The 19,716-nt window shown below is 38.7% G+C and overlaps 1 protein-coding gene and 1 long non-coding RNA gene across 3 annotated transcripts in view; one reads left to right on the forward strand and one right to left on the reverse strand.

The window, feature by feature from the left end:
* PPP2CB (protein phosphatase 2 catalytic subunit beta) overlaps positions 1 to 9,193 on the forward strand; it is a 29,109-nt gene extending 19,916 nt beyond the window's left edge. The window contains exons 6-7 of the mRNA NM_001444823.1: positions 1,611 to 1,729; positions 8,488 to 9,193. Of these exons, the coding sequence (NP_001431752.1) occupies positions 1,611 to 1,729; positions 8,488 to 8,560 (192 nt within the window). The 3' untranslated portion in view covers positions 8,561 to 9,193. The remainder of the gene's footprint in view (positions 1 to 1,610; positions 1,730 to 8,487) is intronic.
* Positions 1 to 19,716, reverse strand: part of LOC146395889 (uncharacterized) — a 31,841-nt gene that overhangs the window by 11,106 nt on the left and 1,019 nt on the right. Inside the window, exons 2-3 of one of the 2 annotated variants that reach the window (XR_014829950.1) lie at positions 16,889 to 17,122; positions 16,543 to 16,727 (exon numbers count right to left, since the gene is read on the reverse strand). This is a non-coding gene — a long non-coding RNA (uncharacterized LOC146395889). Of the gene's footprint in view, positions 1 to 14,609; positions 16,728 to 16,888; positions 17,123 to 19,716 lie in introns of those variants that run through there. The other variant, XR_014829949.1, reaches the window with a different exon arrangement.

The raw sequence follows: 19,716 nt of genomic DNA on the forward strand, positions 1-19,716 counted from the left end.
CTCCTACCCCACATTACTTTTTTTGAACTGTTTGAATGTCAGTTGCAAGGGAGATGCCCCTTTATATTCAAATTTCCATGTGTATTTTGTAAACTAAGGACATCCTCTTGCACAACCACTCTATATAGTTGTCACAGGAAAATTTCATTGCTATGCTACTATTATCTAAATACCTTATTCACATTTTTATTATCTCACTGATGTCCTTTATAGAAAAATTTAATTGTATATGTGGGTGTTTAATCCAGGATCATGTTGTATTCAGTCCCTTTTGATGTGGAAATAATTCCGCAGATCTTAGTTTTGCATAATCTTGACTTTTTGAAGACTACAAGCCATTTTACTTTGTAGAAATGTCTTAATTTGTGCCTTGGCTGATGTATCCTTCTGATCAGGGTGTGCATTTTGAGCGGCATGCCACAGCTCAATGTTGTGTCCTTCTCGTTGTATCATATCAGGTCGTGAGGGCTATCCCACTGCTCGTGGTGTTAACTTGGATCACTTAGTTAAGGTGATGCGTACTAGACTTCTCTACTTCGATGTTACTATTTTTTAAACAGGAAAAGAATTTAAATAGAATATGATCCTTCCAAACCAGCAGGGAGTGCCTTCAAGATGTTAGAGAACACGTCACTAAGCCAATTGAGGCAGGAGGGGGTGGCAGCATGGTAAATCAAGAATATATCTTCATTGGAGTTCCCATTGTGGCGCAGCTGAAACGAATCTGGCTGGTATCCATGAGGATGCCAGTTTGATCCCTGGCCTCACTCAGTGGGTCACCAACCCAGCGTTTCCATGAGATGTGGTGTAGGTTGCAGACTTGGCTTGGATCCTGCATTGCTGTGGCTGTGGTGTAGGCTGGCAGCTGCAGTTCTGATTTGACCCCTAACCTGGGAACCTCCATGTGCCGTGGGTGCAGCCCTAAAAAGCAAAAAAAAAGAAAAAAGCTGTATCTTTGTATGTTAAAGACAAATATAATTATATCAAATAATCATAAGAAATTTGGATGAAAAATTTTACTACCCTGCTTCCTAGGGTTCTCAAATTGGGTAAATAATCAGAATTCACCTGTTATTTGGAATTTTTTTTAAATATGCTACAGACTAGAATTAGATGGAAAATGGTATATCAGTATATCAATTAGATTAAAATATCCAAAATATAGCTAATAATATGAATCAGTAAAGGCTATATAAGGCAAAAGTATGTTTAGAAATAAAAAGAGAGCTTTGCTGATTAAAATTGGTCCAGTTTCCTAGGAGGAGATAATTCTAAATTTCTATTTACATAGTAACAGAGTCAAAATATATAAAACAAAAACTGACACAATTTATGAGGAAAAAACATCATTGTGGGAGAAATTTGAATACACATCCTAGCCCAGATCTCAAGCATAGACTAAGCATAAAAACAGTTACTGAGCTCCATGTAACAGAACCCTCTGCCCAAAGTTGAGTGTTCAGTGCAGATGAACACCATATAAGGTAAGACAGGAGACTATATTTCCAGAGAAAACTTGTAAACAGTTTTGAGTATAGTTTTCTAAGCTTAACCTTTGTCGACACAGTTTATGGTGAAATACTGACAATACACATTTTTAAATGCTGCAGGGATACAACTGGTGTCATGACCGGAACGTTGTTACCATTTTCAGTGCACCCAATTACTGTTATCGTTGTGGGAACCAGGCTGCTATCATGGAATTAGATGACACTTTGAAATATTCCTTGTAAGTAACTTGAAATTTTAATTGTAGTTAATCATTTTTAGAAGGAACATTTTAATGTATTTGTTAAAATTAGAGGTAGGGAATTTCTGCTTGTGGAGTGATGAAGTGAAGTACATGGCAAACAGGAACAGCCATTGGATTGGAGAAGGTTATTTGAAACAGTTATTTCCAGTTTTTGGAAATTGTCCTAAAGGCACACAGCAAATATAGAAACGCTTATGCTAGAAAATCTACTAACTCTCAGTATAACACCAGAGCTTGTGGAATTTAAGCCATAATGTGTTCCCTCCCATTTCTAGATTCCTTGTACAGAAACTGTTCTGCATAGTCATTCTACCCTGGGTGGGTGTGGTCAAGAAGATGGGGTTTCCCTCCTCCCCAGCTCTCAGTCTGAGGCTGTGGTTTCTCCCTCAGCAGGCAGGTGCAAGCATATCTCACCTACCCTAGTCCTAGGTACAGAAGCTCTACTCCCAGTGGGTGTGGGCAGTCAGACTAAGACTCCTTTCCCCTGCCTGGCTCCTAGGGTGGAGCCCCTCTTCCAGGCATGCATGGCAGACACAGAATGTGGTACCCCCAGCTCTTGCCCCAGCACTTGCTCTAGAATAGGGGTTGTCACTTATAAGGGGGCCCCCATACCTGCCTGCAACTCTGGAACGCTGACCTGGAAGTTCTATTCAGAGGGGAACACAGAACAAAAAGTTCCTTACCCCTGCTTGAGGGAACTGACCTTACTCAGAATAGAGGGTCAGGAATTGCAAACCTAAGTATTTTGTTTAAGACAGTGGGTATTATGGTAGAGACCAATGAAGAAAGCTCTCATAGCTACCAAAATACTAGTAGTAACAAGCTAAAGAGCAGAGCAAGGAAACATTTAACAGATAAAACCAGAGAAAGAGATAACTGAGAAGAGCTTTCCTGGGATCATCACAGTCAGCACTGGGAGACAAGCACATATATTAGGCTGTAGCCACATAGGAGCAATCAGAATAGTGTTTAGGGCATTCTTGAAAACATTTCAAGCCACACATAAATTGTACTGGGTTGGCTGGTTTACCCCCCAAATCCATGTCCAGCCAGGACCTCATAATGTGATATTATTTGGAAGTAGAGTCTTTGCAGGTATTATTAGCTAAGATAAGGTCATCCAGGATTAGGGTGAGCCCTAGATTCAATCTAATGGTTTCCTTAGAAGAAACACAAAATGCCAATGATCCGAAAGAAAAAATCTTGAAAACAATAAGAAAAATAACTTACAAAAGGGAATCTTAGCATAATCAGCTGACATCTCAGAAAGGCACTAAAACATACTGCTGAAAATAAAAAACTTGGAGTTCCCATTGTGGCTCAGCAGTTAACGAACTGGACTAGCATCCATGAGGACATGGGTTCAATCCCTGACCTCGCTCAGTGAGTTAAGGATCCAGTGTTGCTATGAGCTATGGTTTAGGTCGCAGACATGGCTCAGATGCATTTTTGTGACTGTGGTGTAGGCCTGTGGCTACAGCTCCAATTGGACCCCTAGCCTGGGAACCTCCATATGCTGCTAGTGCGGCCCTAAAAAAAAATAAAAATAAAAAACTCAACCAAAGTCATATCCAGCACAACTTCAAAAATGAATTCAAAAGAAAGACATACCCAGCTAAACAAAAATTGAAAGAATTCAGTGCTAGCAGACCTGCCATACAAGAAATACTAGAGGGAGTACTACAGACTGAAAGCCAGTGACACCAGAAAGTAAATCGTTTATGCACATAAGATAGTAATTGTAAAAGACAGTGGAATTGCACCTTCTTAACTGATTTAAAAACCAGTTGCTTGACACATTATGGATCTATTTGTAGTATAATTGGTCTTGTAAGAAATGTAGTCTATAAAAATGTAGTCATAGATTTGACAGTAACAGCACAAAGAAGGTGGGTGGCAATAAAGCTGTACTAAAGTAAGGAAGTGACACCAGATGGTAATTTGAATTAAAGGAAGAATATGAAGAAAACAAAAGTAAGAAGGTTAGCATAACAAAACCTATAGGTAAGCCCTCATTTCTTTCTTTTCTCAGCTTTAAGGTCAGAAGAGTATATAAAATAGTAATTATAATGTATTTTTGAGTTTGTAACTTATGTATATGTATAAAATCAATAGCAAAAAGGGAATGGAAATGGAAAGGAGCTATAAATTATCTAGGAGTAAATAATCTTTTAATTCACTAGAATTTATAAACCTAAAGTAGAATCTCAAAAGCTGTGTATCGTACATTCTAGAGCAACCACTAATAAAGTAACTTTAAACCTACTGAACGAATTTAAATAGCATGTTAGAAAACAACATTTTATTCAGAAATCAGTTGCATTTCTATATACTAACAAGGAAATACTAGAAAAGGACTATTGAAAAATATTTTTTTTAAATTGTACCCAAAAAAGTTAAATACCTAGGAATAAACATCACCAAGGAGGTGAAAGACTTATGTGCTGAGAACTATAAAACATTAATCAAGAAAATTAAAGAGGATTCAAAGAAATGGAAACATATACCATGCTCCCAGGTTGGGAGAATTAATAATGTTAAAATGGCTGTACTACCCAAAGCAATCTACAGGTTCAGTGCAACCCATGACATTTTTCACAGAACTAGAACAAACAGTCCAAAAATGTATATGGAGCCATTAATGACCCAGAATTGCCAAAGCAATGCTGAGGGGGGAAAAAAAAGCAAGCAGGAGGCATAACTCTCTGAACTTCATACAATATTACAAAGCTACAGTAATCGAGACAGTGTGGTACTGGTACCAAAACAGACATACAGAACAATGGAACAGAATAGAAAACCCAATGGAACAGAATAGAAAACCCAGTAATAAACCCAGACACCTATGGTCAATTGATCTTCAACAAATGAGGCAAGAATAAAAATGGGAAAAAGTCTCTTCAGCGAGTGGTGTTGGGAAAACTGGACAGCTGCATGTAAATCAGTGAAACTAGAACACACCCCCTCACCATGTGCAAAAGTAAACTCAAAATGACTTAAAGACTTGGACATAAGATACCATAAAACAACTTAGAAGAGAACACAGGCGAAATGTTCTCTGACATCAACCCTCCAAATGTTTTCTTAGGTCAGTCGCCCAAGGCAATAGAAATGAAAACAAAAATAAACCAATGGGACCTAATCAAACTCATAAGCTTTTGCACAGCAAAGGAAATCATTAAAAAAAAAAAAAAAAAAAAAAATGGAGTTCCCGTTGTGGCGCAGTGGTTAACGAATCCGACTAGGAACCATGAGGTTGCGGGTTCGGTCCCTGCCCTTGCTCAGTGGGTTAACGATCTGGCGTTGCCGTGAGCTGTGGTGTAGGTTGCAGACGCGGCTCGGATCCCGCGTTGCTGTGGCTCTGGCGTAGGCTGGTGGCTACAGCTCCGATTCAACCCCTAGCCTGGGAACCTCCATATGCCGCGGGAGCGGCCCAAGAAATAGCAACAACAACAACAACAAAAAGACAAAAGACAAAAAAAAAAAAAAATACATGAAAAGACAAAACAAGCCAATTGAAAAATGGGCAGAAAATCCAAATAGACATTTCTCCAAAGAAGATAGATGGACAGCCAATAGGCACGTGAAAAAAAAGTCCACAAATAACGAATGCTGGAGAGGGTGTGGAGAAAAGGGAACCCTCCTACACTGTTGGCGGAAATGTAAATTGGTGTAACCATTATGGAAAACAGTATGGAGGTTCTTCAGAAAGCTAAATATAGAAAGAACTTCCACATGACCCAGCAGTCCCACTCCTGGGCATATATCTGGGCAAAACTTTCATTCAAAAAGATACACGCACCCTTACATTCATTGCAGCACTGTTCACAATAGGGAAGACATGGAAACAATCTAAATGTCCCTTGACAGATGAATGGATTAAGACATGCATATACGCAATGGAATACTACTCAGCCAAAGAAAAGAACAAAATAATGCTATTTGCAGCAACATGGATGCAGTTCAAGATTCTCATACTAAGTGAAGTAAGTCAGAAAGAGACAAATACCATATGATATCACTTAGATGTGGAATCTAAAATATGGCACAAATGAACCTTTCTACAGAACAGAAACAGACTCAAGATATAGAGAATAGACTTGTGGTTGCCAGGGGGGAGCATTTAGAATGGTTAAGCAATGAGATCCTCCTGTACAGCACAGGGAACTATGTCCAATCACCTGTGACAGAACGTGATAGATGATAATATGACAAAAGGAATGTATATTTTTGTATAATCAGGTCACTTTGCTGTACAGCAGAAATTAATAGAACATTGTAAATCAAGTATAAAAATTTTTAAGAAAGAGAAAGTAACATTTTACTTAAAAAGCAGTTAAAGCAGGAACCAAGAAACAAAGGCATGTTTTTTAAAAAGGAAAAGAAAATGGCAGGAATAAACCCATTCATATCAATAACACTAAAGAGTCATCTAAGCAATGCAATTAAGAGGCAGAGTTTATCAAGTTGATTTTTTTTTAAAGATCTATATAATGTCTATAGGGAACATAATTTAGATTCAAAAACACAAATAGATTGGAGTTCCTTTTGTGGCTCAGAGGAAACGAATCTGAATAGCATTCATGAGGATGAAGGTTTGATCCCTGGCCTTGCTCAGTGGGGTAAGGATCCACGAGCTGTGGTGTAGGTTGCAGACATGGCTCAGATCTGGCATTGCTGTGAGTGTGGCGTAGGCTAGCAGCTACAGCTCGATTTGACCCCTAGCCTGGGAACCTCCATATGCTGCTGGTGCAGCCCTAAAAAATAAATTAAAAATAAATTGAAATGGTGAAAAAAGATATACCACGCAAATAAACAGTAACCATAGAAGTGCTGCACTGTATATATTAATATCAGACCAAGTAGATTTCAAAACAAAAATTATCATTAGACATAAAAAAGGACATTTCAGAGTGATAAAAAGTCAGACTAGGGAGTACAGTGTTTAAGGCATTACCCTGCTGTGGCCTCCTTTGCCTGGCAAAGCAGTGAAAGCTATCTTTTACTCCTTGACACACACCCCCCAAAAAATGGACAGCTAGGCAGATATCACAAATACATACACTTAACAGTGGAGCCCTAGAATGTATGGAGCAAGAGTGAACAGAAGTGAAGGGAGTAATAGAGAATTCAGCAATAATATTTGTGAGACTTCATTAAGCCATTTGCAGTAATAGAACTAGGCAGAAGATCAGCAAGGAGATAGAAGACTTGAGAAACACTCTGATGTCTGCAGAACACTCTACCCAGCAGCAGCGGAACATGGCTACTCAGACACACACGGAACATCCAAGAGACTGTATGCCAGTTTACCAACCAAGCTTCAGATTAGAGTCATACAGAGTATGTTCTTCAGACACAGTGAGATGAAATTAGAAATCAATAACAAGAAAAACTGAGACATGTATAAATATTTGGAAATTAACATGCTCCTAAATAATCTGCAGGGCAGTGGGGGAGGTGTCAAGAAATCACAAGGGAAGCAAGAAAATATTTGAGTGGAAATGAAACACAGTGTATTAAAACTTATGGGATACAGGAAAGCAATGTTTGCAGGGAAATTTATAACTGTATTGAAAAAATAGAATTAGAAATTGACAGTCTGCAACCCAGAAGAGGGTTCGCACCATCACTCACCCATCCATGTTGGCACCTTCATGTCTGACTTCCAGCTTCAGAACTGTGAGAGACTGGAGTTCCCATCATGGCTCAGTGGTTAACAAATCCGACTAGGTTGTCAACCACTATGAGGTTCGATCCCAGGCCTCACTCAGTGGGTTAGGGATCCGGCGTTGCCATGAACTATGGTGCAGGTCACAGACTCAGCTCGTATCCAGCATCGCTATAGGCCAGCAACTACAGCTCCGATTAGACCTCTAGCCTGGGAACCTCCATATGCTGCGGGTGTGGCCCTACAAAAAAGAAAACTACAAACTAATACTCTATCCATATAGATGCAAAAATCTGCAGTAAAATATTAATAAACTGAACCTAGCAGTACTAAAAAGGATTATGCACTATGACCAAGGGGGATATATCCTAGGAATGAAGAGTTGGTTCAAAATATGAAAATTACTCTAATAAACTATGGTAATGAAGGACAAAAACCATCTGATCATCTCAGTACAGCCAGAAGAGGCATTTGTCAAAATCCAGCACCCTTCACAATAAAAATACAATTGAACCTTCAACAACACAGCTTTGAATTGAGTGGGCTCACTCATACATGGATTTTTTTTTTTTTTTTTAAGTACTTTAAATACTGCAGCACCACAGGATCCTTGAAACCACAAGTAGGGAGGAACTGTATACAGAGGTCTGGCTATAAGTTGTACTCAGATTTTCAACTGCAGAAGGTCAGGACCCCAGCATTGTTCAAGGGTTAACTGTAGTCAGCTGATCAAAAGGAACTCGCTCATCCTAATAAAGATCATCTACAAATCCTCACAGCTAATTACGTCTTTCTTAATAGTGAAGGACTCAATACTCTCCCCTAAAATCTAGAACAAGCGCATCTGTTCCCATTACTTCTATTCACCTGGTAGTAATACTACAGACCATTTAGTCCATGAACCAGACGTGTTATCTGACCTGGTCTCCACTGTAGTCATAACGCTGAAGAGGTAGAAGACAGGACTGCTCTTTCTACTTCAGTGGCCTGTTCTCTGTTGATTTGTTTGCGTGCAAAGTCAAATCTTTTCATTATCTGCTTTCTTTTTTTTTGCCATTTATAGCCTTCAATTTGACCCAGCACCTCGTCGTGGAGAGCCTCATGTGACCCGGCGCACCCCAGACTACTTCCTGTAAATTCTTCCTGGGAAAACCTACCTTTATATGTGGAAGTATACCTGGCTTTTTAAAATATATATATTTCAAAACAAAACAAAAAGCAACAGTAATCTATGTGTTTCTGTAGCACATTGGGATCTGTCTTGGCATTAAACCATATCATGGACCAAAATGTGCCATACTAATCTAATGATGAGCATTTAGCACAATATGAGACTAAATTTTTAGTACAACACTATGTTCTAGATTCGTCGGTCTTAACAGTTTGCCTGCTGTATATGTAGTAACCATTTTTCTTGGGACTGCTCAAACAAAAAAGGTAACTAATTCCATCTCCTTTTGCACTTACTTGGAAATTTTAGTTAGAGCGTTTAACTGGCATGGATTAATAGAGTTGGGTTTTTATTTTTAAGAAAAATTCACAAGCTATCTTCCACTTAATTCATTACCCTTTATTTTATCGAAATGTGTAATTAACTGAAAAAAGGATTCTTCTTGGGAGTACGTTGTCATAACATATAGAGATTTCCCTTCATTTAAACTAAATTACTGTTTTATGTTGATCTGCATATTTCTGTATATTTGTCATGACAGTGCTTGCATTCTATTTGGTGTATTGAGCAAATAAACTTTCCACTTTAAACAAAAATACATTGATTTACTGTGGTGCACTAAGTTTTACTAAGTTTTGAAATTTCATATAAAAACCTCTTTATCTGTAATAAATAGTTGTGTTGAGGTATTTTAAATATAGTGTTCTTTTAAAGGACTTAATTTCAGAAGAAGAAAAATTTTAATAGTACCTATAATAACTTTTAGGCTATAAAAGACATTTTAATTTCTAAACATCGTTTCATTAGGTAATTTGTATTAATGTAGTCACATTTTAAACTATGGATTATATGCTGAAATGCAAGACATCCTATAGCTGAGTAGACTCTTAGAAACCAAAATGTTGTTTTCTCTCTAACTTTTGATCTAAAAATGAGAATAATTAATCTCCAGAGGAAGGTTTAATAAAAGTACTACTATTAAATTATCATGCTAAGTGAAGTCAGACAAATATGATATCACTTATATGTGGAATCTGATTTTTTAAATGATTTTTAAAAACTTATTTATAAAACAAAAAAACTCAGATTTCAAAATAAAAATCAAACTCTCGGTTACCATAGGGGAAACCATGGGGGCGGGGGTGGAGATAAATTGGGAGAATGGGTATAACATAGACACACAGTGTATATAAAATAGATAATTAACAAGAACCTACTGGACAGTGCAAGGAAATCTACTCAGTAGTCTGTAATAACCTATATGGGGGAAAAGGAATAGATAAATGTGTAACTGAATCATTTTGTGTAAACCTGAAACTAATACAACATTGTAAGTCACCTATACCCCAATACAATTTTTTTAAAGTAGTACTATTCAAATGTATAACATAAATTCCAATTAGTAGAAGGGAAAATACAGAGTCATTGTGGGGAATGGGGATGGAAGACACAGAGAAAAACTAAATTTTTAAATCTGTAAGAAAATGAGGTGGTAAGAATAGATATAAATATCTCAAAATTATAATCAGTGTGGAGTTCCCATCATGGCACAGTGGAAATGCATCTGACTAGGAACCATGAAGTTGTGGGTTCGATCCCTGGCCTCACTCAGTGGGTTGAGGATCTGGCGTTACCGTGAGCTGTGATGTAGGTTGCAGACTCAGCTTGGATCGCCTGTGGCTGTGGCTGTGGCTGTAGTGTAGGCCGGCAGCTACAACTCCAATTCGACCCTAACCTGGGAACCTCCACAAGTGCTGTTCATGTAGCCCTAAAAAGCCCCCCCCCCCAAAAAAAATTATAATCAGTGTAAATGAACTGTATTCTCTAGTTAAAAGATCTCAAATTTGATTTAAAGAAAAAAATCCAGCTACATAACATTACAAGACACAACAAAAAGCAAAGCGACTTGGATAGAGTGGAAATAAAAGGATAGGATAGACCAAAAAAATATACTAAACAAGGGAAATCTGGAATAGATATATAAATATTACATGGACATTGAGACAAAGTTTAAGAACATAGGTTAAGTATAAATAGAATTAACTCACAATTCTAAACCTGTCATGCATATACCAAAATAGCCTCAGTAAGTTAAAAACAAAAATCCTTAGAAATGCAGACAAGTTGACACAGTGGCAGATTACAACTTCTCTTGTTATAAAGTAAAACAGAAAAATATATAGAAGATTTAAACAGCACAGTATATTTGAATAAAATTGATATAATAAACATATACACCTCTGTGTCCCAACAAAGAATACATAGTCATGTCAATTTTATATGAGACATTTATAAAAATTGGCTATTAGGCAATATGGCATGTCTCCAAAACTTACAAAAAAATTGGTACATAACACCAATTTCTCTGATTATGATACAATTAACTTAGAGGATAATCACCAAAATTTATTAAAATATATAGGAGTTCCCAATGTGGCACAATGGGATCAGCAGCATCTCTGCAGTGCCAGAATGCAGGTTCGATCCTGGCCTGACACGGCGGGGGGTGGGGGGTGGGGTTAAAAGATGTGGCATTGCCAAAGCTGTGGCTTAAATTGCCAATTGTGGCTCAGATCTAATTCCTGGCCTGAGAACTCCAAATGCTGTGGGGCGTCCAAAAAGAAGAAAAATATATTTTAAAGCTTAAATAATAACTCAAGGGTCAAAAATGAAGGAAAGGAAATCTAAAAACTTGGAGAAACTGGTTATGAAAATACATATAATATGTGGACAAACTATCCAGAAATAGCCAAAACAATTCTAAAAAATAATGAAAAGTACCTTCATGTCCCTATGTCAAAACTTTAACTATAAAAGTACAGTTTTCAAGACAGTGTAGAATTCCCTACGTGGCTCAGGGGTAACGAACCTGACTAGTATCCATGAGGACACAAGTTCGATCCCTGGCCTCACTCGGTGAGTTAAGGATCAGGCGTTGCCGTCAGCTGTGCTGTAGGTTGCAGACGTGGCTCAGATCTGGCATTGCTGTGGCTGGCAGCTGTAGACCCAATTTGACCCCTAGCCTGGGAACTTCCATGTGACACAGATGTGACCCTAAAAAGACAAAAAAAAACGGTGTGGTATGGGAATTGAGGATAGACATAGAGATCAACAAAATTGAGAGTCCAGAAATCTTTGCATTTGTAGTCAAATATTTTTCAAAAAAAAATTAGCAAGGCAATTCACTTAGGAAAGGAAGAATTGTTATGTTCAGCGTATGGTATTAGGAAAATTGTATATCCACATGCAAAAGGATCAGCTTAGATGCTTACCTCTCATCATACACATTTCTCTAGAAAGTGGATCAAACAAACTTTAACAAGAACTCTTTTACCACTCAATAAGACAACCCAGTCAGAACCTGGGCAGAAGATGTGAACAGACATTTCATCAAAGACAAGCAAATAGCTAAGAGTACATGAAAAGATCAACATTAGTCATTAGGAAAATGTAAATTAAAACCACAATTGAGATCATTTCACACCCATCAAAAAAGGTATAATAAGTAAGCTCTCCTTACTTATGAACAAATGTTGGTCAGAGTAGAGAATCTGGAGACCTCACACATTGCTACTGATAAATGTAAAATAGTGCAGCCACTTTGGGAAAGGCAGCTTTTTAAATGTAAATTAACTTATGGAGTTCCCTTCATGGCTCAGCGGTTAACAAACCCGACTAGGATTCAGGAGGATTCAGGTTTGAATCCTGGCCTCGCTCAGTGAGTTAAGGATCTGGCGTTGCCATGAGCTGTTTGTGTAGGTCACAGACACGGCTTGGATCTGGCATTGCTGTGGCTGTGGTATAGGCTGGCAGCTGCATCTCTGACTTGACCCCTAGCCTGGGAACTCCCATATGCCATGAGTGCAGCCCTAAAAAGCAAAAAAAAAAAAAAAAAAAAAAAGTAAATTAAGTCATGACCCAGCAATTGCACTCCTACGTATCTACCCAAAAAAAATTAAAACACATGTTCACACAAAGACATTCATGCAGATGTTCATAGCAACATCAATTATAATAGCCAAAAGCTGGAAACATCCTAAATGTCCATTAACTGTTGAATAGATAGGCGAAAATGTTACACAATGGTAAACTGCCACTAATAAAAAAGAGTGAACTCAGGAGTTCCTGTTGTGGCGCAGTGGAAATGAATATGACTAGGAACCATGAGGTTGGAGGTTCGATCCCTGGCCTTGGTCAGTGGGTTAAGGATCCGGCATGGCTGTGAGCTGTGGTGTAGGTTGCAGATGGGGCTTGGATCTGGCATTGCTGTGGCTGTGGCGTAGGCTGGCAGCTGCAGCTCTGATTCAACCCCGAGCCTGGGAATGTCCATATGCCACAGGTTTGGCCCTAAAAAGATTTTTAAAAACATAGTAGTAAAAGAAGCCAGACATGAAAAAGTACACATATGATTCCACTTCTATGAGATGTCCAGAATAAGGCAAATATATGGAGAAAGAAGTAGATGAGTGGTTGCCAGGGACTGGCAAGTAGGATGGGAATTAACTGTAAACAGGCATGAAGGTTCTGGTTAGAATAATGAAAATGTTCTAAAACTGGTTTATGGTCATGACTGCTCCTTTTTTTTGGTAAATTTACCAAATAGCTTTTAATTGTACCCTTGAAATGGGGAAGTTTCATAAGTAAAGTATACTTAATGAAGCTGTTTACAGAAACAAAACTTGCACAATGCAACCAAACCAGGATTTACAGGGAGGTTTATTTTTTTATTTTATTTTTTTGTCTTTTTGCCTTTTCTAGGGCCGCACCCGTGGCATATGGAAGTTCCCAGGCTAGGGGTCTAATCAGAGCTGTAGCCACCAGCCTACGCCAGAGCCACAGCAACACGGGATCCGAGCCTCGTCTGCAACCTACACCGCAGCTCATGGCAACGCCGGATCCTTAACCCACTGAGCAAGGCCAGGGATAGAACCCGCAACCTCATGGTTCCTAGTCGGATTCATTAACCACTGATCCACAATGAGAACTCCTACAGGGAAGTTTATAACTAAATGTTTTTACTGTAATAGAGGAAAAGCTGAAAATTAATGAGTTAAGTCTTCACTGTCCATAAAAGTTAAAAGAGCAAATATCAAAAGAAATGATTCAAAAGAAAAGATCAACAGAACCAAAGTCAGTACTTGAAAAGATTAATAAAATGAACAAAAACATTTAAGAGGCACAAACAAAAACATGAATTTGCAAAATGAAGTGATCAAAAAGTTTAGAGGGTACTATGCATGATTATTTGTCAATAAATTTGAAAACGGGAGTTCCCTTTGTGGCTCAGCGGTTAACGATCCCATCTAGGATCCATGAGCATGCAGGATCAATCTCTGACCTCACTCAGTGGGTTAAGGATCTAGCGTTGCTGTGGCTATGGCATAGGCTGGCAGGTACAGATCCAATTTTACCCCTAGCCTGGGAACCTCCATATGTTGTGGGTGCAGCCCTAAAAAAAGAAAAAAAAATCAAAAACAGAAATAATGAGCAAATTGCTGGAGTATTTTGACCTTATCAAACAGACTCATGCAATCTAAATACTACTGTTACCATTAAAGAAACAATCACTCATTTAAATCTTTATAAGGTACCAAATGTTCACACTAGTGTTATTATTCACAGTAGCCAAAAGGTGAACACAACCCAAATGTCCATCAACCCACAAATGGATAAATAAAATATGCTATATACATACAATGGAATATTATACAACCTTAAAAAGGACAGAAATTCTGATACATGGATGACTCTTAAAAACATGCTAAGTGCCACAAACCAGACACAAAAAGGAAAATATTCTTTGATTCCACTTATATGAGGTACTTAGAATAGACAAATTCATAGATACAGAAAGTCGAATAGAGATTACCAGGGGTTTGGGGAAGGAGGGAATGAGCAGTTACTATTAAATGGGTACTGTTGTTTGGGATGACGAAAAAGTTCTGGAAATAGACAGTGATGATGGTTGCACACCATTGTGAATGTACTGAATGCCACTGAATTGCACACTTTACAATAGTTAAAATGGCAAATTTTATTATATCTATTTTACCACAATAAGAAAAAATCTTAGAATCAGCTTGTAGAGTCACACACACAGTGCGGGAAAAGCCTGTTAGGATTTTGACCAGGATTGTAACTATCACTATGGGGAGGATAGATGTTTTCGCACTGAGTCTTCCAGTCCATGGAGATGGCATATACCTCCTTTAAGTCTGCCTTAATTTCTCTCAACATCGTATTTTATTATTTGGTGTATAATAATATGCAGTATATAAATCTTTCCATCTAATCATATCTGACTTTGCTGTTGTAAAACACACATTTCTACTTTAATTTCTAATTGTTGACTGATGATAAAACAAAAGTGATGTTTCAAGTATCATGCTTGTATCCAGTATGCATTCTAAAGGCACAGTTCCTACACTGGCGCTGAAATTACTTTGGATTTTTTTTATAAATCATGTTGTCTGTGATTACAAAGCTTTTTTTCTTTCTAATCTTCATGATTTTTCTTACACCTTCCATATCATCTTAGCTAAGGCAACCAGTATTTCCTATTAGCTGAACATTTTTCGGAGGGTGTTTATCTACCACCATTTCTTTTAGGCAGCATACAATTGGGCACTATTTTTAAAATCTATTTTAATACCCTTATCTTTAAGTGGGTCTATTTAGGCCATTTACATTTAATGTGATTATCAGTATAATTAGATTTCAGTTTATCATCTTGCTATTTATTTTCTATTTGTTCCATACATTCTTTTTTTCCTTGATTCTTCTGAATTAATTCAATACTTTTAATTCCATTTATCTTTTTAGTGGCTTGTTAGCTTATTTTGTTACTCTAAGTGGTTGCTTTAGGATCTGTGGTATACATTTAACCCAGTCTATCTTCAGTTAATATTACACCACTCCAGAAGTTTCCATCATGGCTCAGCAGCAGTTAACAAGCCCAACTAGTATCCAGGAGGACGTGGGTTCAATTCCTGGCTTTACTCAGTGGGTTAAGGATCCAGCATTGCTGTGAGCTGTGTTGTAGGTCGCAGACGTGGCTTAGATCCTGCATTGCTGCGGCTGTGGTGTAGAGTGGCAGCTGTAGCTCTGATTCAATCCCTAGCCTAGGAACCTCCATATGCCATAAGTGCAGCCCTAAAAAGACTAAATAAATAAGATATTACACCACTCCACATATAGTACAAGGACTTTATAATGTACTTCCATTTATAACTACCCCAACATTGTGCTATTATTATACCTGTTGTTTTTACATATATTAAAAATCCCATATAACACTATTACTTGTGTTTAAGCAGTAGATTATTAAAGGGATCTAAATAAAAACTTTTATATATTTACTTGCATAAGTATATACTATTCCCAGTGCTCTTCATGCCTTCCCCTAGATTCATATTTCCATCTGGTATAACTGTTTTTCTGCCTTAAAAACTTACTTGAATATTTCTTGTTTTTTGTGTGTCTGTGTGTGTGTGTGTCTTTTATTTCAGGGCCGCACCTGCGGCATATGAAGGTTCCAGGCTAGGGGGTCAAAACAGAGCTGTAGCTGCCGGCCTACACCACAGCCACAGCAACACCAGATACTTAACCCACTGAGCAAGGCCAGGGATCAAACCTGTATCCTCATGAATGCTAGTCAGATTCGTTTCCACTGAGCCACGATGGGAAATCCAAGACTTAGTTAAATATTTCTTATAGTGCAAGTCTGCTGGTGATGAATTCCTTCAGCTTTTGTATGACTTAAAAAATAGTTCATGTTTCATTTTTTGAAAGTTATTCTCACCAGATATCAAATTCTATTAATCATGGTCTCAGGACCTACAGGCCTCAAATTTCACTAACTGTGGGCTGGCTGCTGTTACCTTGTGCTTAGGGTAGGGTTGAATGTTAGGTTTTCTTGTGCCCCTGCTTTCCATTGTCCCCACATACCTGTGTTAGAGAGAGGGTCTTTCTCCATGCTCTTTCCTCTTCCCCAGCTGAAGACTGGTATTCCTTGTGACTTGGTGCTGAACTTGTGGTAGGAGCAGGTGAGATCCCTTATCCCAGTTCAGCCTCAATCTCAGGCAGCTTTGGCTCCAGAGGTGAGGATTCCTTGGCATTCTTGTTCTTCCTACCTGCGGCCCCAAATTCGGCCTTGTAAACAGCTGATCTGGGGTGGTTGTTTTCTGCACCACCCCTCAGCAGTGTAGCAAACATCTGGTATCTGTATTGGCCCCTCCATCAGGAGCAGAGACTTGTTGCTTCTCCCCTTCCCCCCACACCAATAAATCTTTACCTGAGTCCTGAGAGAAGCAGATAGATTTGTCTTCCACTGCTTCTCCAGAAACAGTCAATCTTTGCCAGTGTCCTGTGGCCATAGTAGCTGCTGTGCTGCCCACAGTGGGCTAAGACTTCAGCTCTGCAGAGAAGGAGCTGTGAAGCTAGTGAGGTTTTGAGCTTGTTCCTCCACAACCACCGATCACCTCCTCATTTGCATGGAGGTCAGCACTCCCTCTCTCCTCATGGACACCTGGTGAAGGTGAATGGCAAAGGACTTTCAGGTGAGGGGCACCTCCCTTTATATCTGAGAACTGGGTTGAATGCGCAACAGCCCATACTTAGAAAGTTCTGTGCCTGGTTTCCTGCTCTGCTGGCACCATCTTGAATCCTTTGGGTTTTTTTTTTTTTTTCTTTCTTTCTTTCTTTTTTTAGGGTTGATCCTGCAGCATATGGAAGTTTCCAGGCTAGGGGTCGAATTGGAGCTGCAGCTGCCAGCCTACACCACAGCTACAGCAACGCTGGATCTGCAACCTACACTGCAGCTTGCTGCAAGCCAGATTGTTAGCCCACTGAGCGAGGCCAGGGATAAAAACCCACAGTCTCATGGACACTAGTCAGATGCTTAACCTGCTAAGCCACAATGGGAATTCCTTGAATTCTTCATTTTTGAGTGAGGGCTCTCATATTTTCATTTTGCACTAAGACACACAAATTAAGTAGTCAATCCCATTTCAAAGTGATGTAGTAGCCCACACTTGGCCTTTAGAAATTTAATATCTTGGCTGAATTGTTCTTGTCTGCTTACATAGCTGCCGCCTTTTCTCCTATCAAACCCAAAAGGAAGACAGTTGGTGTGTCCTGACTCTCAAATTCGGTTGCTGTGAATCCCTCAGAGCCTCAGTGGTCTGAGGGCTCAAAAATGTTACAATTTTGGATATCATCCAACTATCCCCTGTTAGGGTGGGGGAAACATTTTTCTGAAACTTTCTACATCCTAAATGGAAGTCCAAAACTGCGGTACGGTTTAAATTTTGGTATTTTTAGGATCACAATTAACTGATCAAGTTTATTTTTTCCTCCTCCCACCCCCTTTTGAAGGGGAATGTCACATTTCTTTTAAAATTTCCTTCAGAAAAAAGGTGGCCTCATGTTTTTAATTTTCTTTTCTCCCCACAACAAAATATCCCAGAGTGTCTATGTCATAATAGTACAACAACCTAAAAAGACACATATATGTATGGGTTTTGATACAAGACAGCTACTACATTATTAAACTCAATTTCTCAACTGGTCTCCCTACATCAGTCCATTACAGTAAGGGAGAAAGTTACAAAGTGACTAGAGAGAGTAATAAAATTAGGAGAAATTCTCTAAATACGGATCTGTGGCTTGTGTGCTGGAGATAAATAAGCTGCTATATAATGTACTCCTAATTATGCTGACTGCATTATATATATATTATACATATATATGTATAATATATATATGTATATATACATATGGATATATTTTAATATTTGGAATATTCTTTAGTATACCTAAGATGTCAGTCTCCCAAATTTTTCAGTATCACTCCTTCTCTGAAGGATTTTTTTTTTCTTTTTTCTTTTTTATGGCTGCTCCTGCAGCATATGGAAGTTCCCAGGCTAGGGGTTGAATCAGAGCTGTAGCTGCCAGCCTATACCACAGCCACAGCTGCGCTGGATCTGAGCCACATCTGCAACTTATGCCACAGCTTGTGGCAATGACAGATCCTTAACCCAGTGAGTGAGGCCAGGGATCAAACCCCCATCCTCACAGAGACTAGTCGGGTTATTAACCCATTGAGCCACAATGGGCACTCCAAGCTTATTATTTTATTTTTTAGTGGCTGCACCCATGGCATATGGAAGTTCCCAAGTCAGGAATTGAATCCGAGACCCAGGTGCAACCTTTGCTGCAGCCTTGGCAATGCTGGACTCTTTAACCCACTGAGCTAGGGTAGGGATTGAACCTGTGCCTTTGCAGCAACCCAAGCTGCTGCAGTCAGATTCTTAACCCAATGCACCACAGCAGGAACTCCTGAAGGATATTATTAAAAACAACAATAAACAGACTAAGTTGAAATAGGATTCAAGTTAGTTTGCCCTGGGGATACTCTTTTTAAAAACCTAAAGATTTTTTTTTTTGCACCTGCGGCATGTGGAAGTTCCCAGACAGGGATCAAACCCATGCCAGCAACAGGAGAACTCTTGTAGTATGTGACTTAGAGATAAGCAGTCTTCGTCCCCTCTAACCACAACAGCATGACCACACCTGGAAAAATAATTCCTTAATCTATATTATTAATTTTACCAACTCACTACAAGAGGACTACAGTATAAAATAGTATTATTAACCAAGCATCTAAAGATTTAAGGCATCTGTAGTTTCCCTAAATTCAGAGGAAGAATTAGCTTTTGTAACCAAGGAAACAATTAACTATTTTTAGCCCTTTAGCTTTACATGCAACTGATAGTGTTTTTTCTTTGTGTGAAAAAAATACCACCACACAAAGAAATAGCCCTAATGTTTCTGTGTTAGAAATTGAGTGGTGGGGGACTGAAGGAATATTTAGTCCACAAATTTTAGGATCTATTTGTTAATGACAGAAATTTTGGCTTAAATCTTACAAAGAACTTTTTTTTTTTGGGGGGGGGGGTCTTTTTGTCCTTTTCCTAGGGCTGTGTCTGCGGCATATGGAGGTTCCCAGGCTAGGGGTCTAATTGGAGATGTAGCCGCCAACCTATGCCAGAGCCACAGCAACTCGGGATCCGAGCTGCTTCTGCGACCTACACCACAGCTCACAGCAATGCCAGATCCTTA

This window comes from Sus scrofa, chromosome 15 (assembly GCF_054392235.1).
Source record: "Sus scrofa isolate SSC_HxYL_T2T_F1_AM1 chromosome 15, Sscrofa_HxYL_maternal_Yorkshire_Landrace_v2.0, whole genome shotgun sequence".
Taxonomy (NCBI): domain Eukaryota; kingdom Metazoa; phylum Chordata; class Mammalia; order Artiodactyla; family Suidae; genus Sus; species Sus scrofa.